The following is a 5305-nucleotide window of genomic DNA, read 5'->3' as shown; positions in this document are numbered from 1 at the left end:
GAGGGACAGAAGAATCACGTTTCTTGTTTCTTTCGGTCATTCCTACACAAGCCTGTGAAAATAACAAATCATATATCTGGATCTGAGAAAATACCCAGTCTACGTCAGCCAAAGCTGCCCTCAAATCATGCAAGGTGTTATGAGATACTTAGAGTATGAGACTAGTCTGTGTAACTGCTATGCCATTGTGCTTTATATTATTTGTGCAAATTGTTACAAAAATTATCTAAGAGCCAGTTTCTAAAAGAAAGAAAGAAAGAAATCTCAATAACTCTATTCTGAAGTACTCAAATGGGCTATGCCAATGAACATTTATCAAAACATCTCTCTTTATATATGCTAAAATTTCTCCTTTAAGCTTTTATTCTGGTTTCTGAAAGAAACCACTTTAAAAAGGTTTTTCTCAGGGACTCATTGACCTCCTTATTTCTCAGGCTGTAGATGACTGGATTGATCATGGGAGTCAGGACTGCGTAGACGAGGGAGAATAGTTTGTGTAAGATTTTGGGAGTGTTGCCTGTTGGGAACACATAGACAGCGATCACGGTCCCATAGAAAACTGAAACGACAATGAGGTGGGAGGAGCAGGTGGAAAAGGCCCTTTGCCTCCCAGTGGTAGATGGGATTCTTAGGATGGTGGTGATGATACAAATGTAGGATGTCAGGGTGAGCAGACAAGGGACAAGTGCCCCTATGGAAGCAATAGTAAACGTCAACAATTGGACAGTCTGGGTGTCATCACAGGAGAGTTTTATCAGGGGTGTAAAATCACAAAAGATATGGTCAATTTCTTTGGAATCACAGAACGTCAATTGCCACAAGAAACTATTTATTATTGTGCAGCCCAGAAAGCTACTTATCCAGGAACCTGCCACTAGCTGGCAACAAACCCGGCCATTCATCAGAGCAGCATAACGAAGGGGGTGGCATATCGCTAAATACCGATCGTAGGACATTGCCGCAAGCAGCAGAGATTCCACAGCTGCCAAGACACCAAAAAAATATATCTGCACAAGGCAGCCCTTAACAGAAATGGCCCTTTCCCCGGTCAGGAGACTGGCCAGCAGCCTGGGCAGAATGGTGGAGATGTAACAGATCTCCAGGAATGACATGTTCCCCAGAAAGAAGTACATGGGGGTATGAAGGTGATGGTCAACCACAACTAGAGCAACAAGGAGGCTGTTCCCAGCCACAGACACAACGTAGATCACTAGAAACAGTAGGAAGAGAAGAGGCTGCAGTTCCGGGCCACTCCCGAATCCTAAGAGGATGAAGTCCACGATGAGTGTTGCATTTCTTCCTTTTCCTTTCTCCATTGTATGGATCTAGAAAGAGAAAACCATGAAATATGGATTGAGCACCTTCAGGCAGCTTGTGCTGTCAGTTCACTGGCAGAACCCTGGAGTAAATAAGCTTTATCACTGCATCCCTTCACTGGAAAAAGGAAGATCCAAATAAACAGAAGAAGACACATGTTGTGATATAGAATTCTATTTTAGTTAGATCTAGTTTAGGACAACGTTGTAATAGTTTACCAGTCTCTGATGTTGAACTCAGTTTTAAGATAAAACATTGTAAAAGAGTGCGATGAGTGTTTGTTAAAACTACTTGATATTCTGTCTACTTGCTGATATTATCTCCATGCTAATGAGAGCACCTTGTCATGAGAAAGAGGATCCAGTGTGAGAAGTGCCAGAGCGTGAGCAGATGTTCTGTGGTGGGACCAGGACGAGTGGCGGGATGGTTGCACATCCATACTAAAATTTGAGAAGATGGAATATGGATGGACTCTGGAGAAGGAAGAAGGCGGTCACCAATGAGCACAAGACAGCAATGAGTGAAAGTCCTGGGGGCTGGACTCAACCTCCTGAGGTCCCTTCCAACCCTAGGTTTCTAGGGTTCTATGAAACCTGCATGATGGGACACTAGATAAAAGATGAGAAGGCGACTTAAAAAAACACACAAAACCCACTATTTCCAAAGCAAGACAACTGCTCTAAGAATGGAGATGCTCTGCCACTGACTCTTGGGTTTGTTTACCATTTCCACTGGGATCTCAGTCCAGGCTGAAAGGAACCTGGTCCTGATCCAGCCTCCTATTTCGTTATCTTGGCCAACAAATTAAAGGCAAGACACAGACTGATAACTATAGGATCAGCTGGCAGGACTGAGAGGCTGTGTCTACACTAGTCCAAATCTTCGAAATGGCCATTTGCATGGCCATTTCGAAGGTTACTAATGAGGTGTTGAAATGCATATGCAGCACCTTATTATAATGCCAGTGGCCGCGGCTCTTCAAAATTGCGTCTTTTGCTCCTGCGCAGCTCATCCAGACAGGAGACCTTTTCGAAAGGACCCCGGGGAACTTCGAAATCCCCTTATTCCCATCAGCAGATAGGAATAAGGGGATTTTAAAGTTCCCGAGGTCCTTTCGAAAAGGGCCCCCGTCTGGATGAGCCACACGGCAGTGAAAAACATCATTTCAAAGAGCTGCGGCTGCCAGCATGCTAATGAGGTGCTGAACATGCATGTCAGTCCTCATTAGTAATCTTCAAAATGGACATTTGCATGGCCATTGTGAAGATTTGGGCAAGTGCAGATGTCGCCTCTGTGTGTGTGTGTGTTTGAGTGAGAGAGCAGAGGCAACTGCTTTCCTACTTGATTCTCAATAAACGAGGCATATTGCCTTGTATCCTGAGTAAGATCTGGTGTTCTTATTTTCAAGCAAAAATACATCATTGGCAGGTTGAATTTCCAATGTAAATAACCCAAGAGCATGGAGCCTGGTTGAATTCCCGAGGTGCCCCAGTTAACTTACACAGGATCTGAGATGGGATCTAGTTTGTGCTGCTGAGGCTACGCTGTCATTTTTAGCAGAAGATCTCAGTCAAATATAGTTTCCATAGATCTTCTAGAGCAGGGAGTTCCGCTGCCTGTGCACAGTACAGACATATGCCATAAAACACATTCTGAAACAATAAATAGGTCAAGGTTTGCGTGATGGTCTGTCCAGCTGTCTTCTACCACAGAGGATTCAAAGAAAAACAGACATAATAGCACCGTTTCAGACATGCAGCTGAGCAGCCGACAAAGGCTCCAAATAAAACCTCTCCAACACATGCCGAGGAATGTTTCCTGAGCTCAGGAACGCAAGAGTAAATTGCATCGGCTCTTTGTGGGGTTCCAGGAGTGTAACTGAGATCATAGTCCAACCCCATGTTTGGAAACTCAAGAGAAATAAAAATGAAAACTTACCAAGAGAGAAACAAGTGATTCTTTTTTTTAAATGCAAAATGGAGAATGCGGCTGGGAACAGATAAATAACTGGAGAACAAAGGCTGAGATATATGGACAGACTGAGAGAGAGGAAGAGAGAGAGGCTCTTCCCCACATATTGTGTTCAATGAATGACAGAAGTCTTTAACAGTAACAGAGAGTAAGCCGTGCTAGTCTATACACTATCAAAACAAAAAGCAGTCAAGTAGCACTTTAAAGACTAGCAAAATAGTTGATTAGGTGAGCTTTCGTGGGACAGACCCACTTCTTCAGACCATAGCCAGACCAGAACAGACTCAACATTTAAGACACAGAGAACCAAAAACAGTAAGCAAGGAGGACAAATCAGAAAAAGATAATCAAGGTGAGCAAATCAGAGAGTGGAGGGGTGGGAGGGAAGATCAAGAATTAGATTGAGCCAAGTATGCAGACAAGCCCCTATAGCGACTCAGAAAGTTCCCATCACGATTTAAACCATGTGTTAATGTGCTGAATTTGAATATAAAAGCGAGCTCGGCTGTTTCCCTTTCCAGAATGGTGCGATAATTCCTTTTCAGTAACACACGTACCTTTAGGTCATTGACAGAATGCCCCATTCCATTAAAATGTTGACTAACTGGTTTGTGGATCTGGAGTGTTTTGATGTCTGTTTTGTGCCCTTTGACCCTTTGGCTAAGGGAGTTAGAAGTCTGTCGATACAAAGCATCTGGGCATTGTTGGCACATGATGGCATATATACAGCCCCTATTCCATCCGATATCTATTTTGGAATAGGCTGTATTTCTCATCAAATGAGGTTCACGGAATTTCAAATAAGCTGTCCGCTATTTTGAAATTATTTCAAAATCGCAGTTTTGCCATGCAGGCACTCGTAAATGTATTTTGGAATAGCAGCCATTATTCTAAAATAACTTGGCTGTGTAGACACACACTAAGTAATTTATAAGGGAGAGGAATCAGACACCAGGAAATAAGCAAAAACACAAACTAACCTTAAAACACTCGCTAGATTGACGGTGAAGGAGCAGTAACAGAGAGGTTGCCGTGTTAGCCTATACTCCAACAAAACGAAACAGCAGAAATGTAGCATTTAAAGACTAACAAAGCCATTTATTTGGTGATGAGCTTTCATGGGACGGAATGAATGAGCGGTTTCTCACCCTGACAGATGACACTGGGAGGTTGGTAGATTCTCAAGGCAGAACTTGGATTTGCATTGCACCTTGGGTTCCTCTGATTTCCATACTCAGTCCACAGATCTCTTTAGCTTGAGTCCAGCACGTCCCCAAGGCCAATCTTTGATCCTGATATCTCTCTAGGATTCCTCGTATGTGGAGGGTGAAGAAGAACCTGTGAGATCAGCCCCTGTCTTATATAACTCCAGCAATGGGTGGAAACCCTTTGTTGGAAGACCTGGTTGTGGAAAAATACAGACATCCCAAGAAGGAGGCCAGGGTCACATGGCTGCTCATCTGCCCGTGGAGAGTCACAGCCACCATTAGTTACAAACTCTCTGGAGAGTACCCAGGGAGGCTCACCAGGTGGGAGATAAGCTTCTCCTAAGACTTATTGAGTCCCTAATGGTTCATTACCCAGATCAGGCCCTTCCCAGACAGCTGTGTCCCCTGAAAGTCTCTTGCCTAGTGGGAGTTACCCAAGTGTAGCCATGTTTGTAATGCAGAAATACAGTCAATATTCATAACTTCAGACAGAAAAAGGATGCACTTCTACGAGCAGAACGAGCACAGGCCTGGTCTGCACTAGGAAACAAAGTCCATCCCGGATATGCCGTTCTCCCTACACCATTAGCGTATCTTCACATATCAGAATTGACTTTCTGCCCGAGTGTAGACTGGGGCTCTTCAGGCTCGCGCCAATGTCCCTTACTCGTGTGGAGTACCAGGGTCAATAGCTGAGTCCAGAGAGATCGATTTTGTTGCATCTTCACACACGTCAAAATCAAACTCTGGAAGATCCGTAGCAGCGGGGCGATCTTCTCGTAGGTATGGACATACCCATCGTCAACAAA

General features: G+C 44.0%; 1 protein-coding gene across 1 annotated transcript; it reads right to left on the bottom strand.

Annotated features, from left to right (window-relative positions):
• Positions 1-353: 353 nt before the first annotated feature.
• On the bottom strand, positions 354-1319 carry LOC142004929 (olfactory receptor 6F1-like). Its single transcript, XM_074982608.1, has one exon. The coding sequence runs from the start codon at positions 1314-1316 to the stop codon at positions 354-356; it is 963 nt and encodes a 320-aa protein (XP_074838709.1). The 5' UTR covers positions 1317-1319.
• Between the last annotated feature and the right edge of the window lie 3986 nt (positions 1320-5305).

This window comes from Carettochelys insculpta, chromosome 32 (genome assembly GCF_033958435.1).
Source record: "Carettochelys insculpta isolate YL-2023 chromosome 32, ASM3395843v1, whole genome shotgun sequence".
Classification (NCBI taxonomy): Eukaryota; Metazoa; Chordata; order Testudines; family Carettochelyidae; genus Carettochelys; species Carettochelys insculpta.
Note: the sequence above shows the minus strand (reverse complement) of the source record. Positions and strands in the feature narration are given on the sequence as shown.

Coding starts and splice junctions, on each gene's coding strand:
- LOC142004929 (XM_074982608.1), bottom strand. CDS start 1,316: ATGGAGAAAGGAAAAGGAAGAAATGCAACACTCATCGTGGACTTCATC.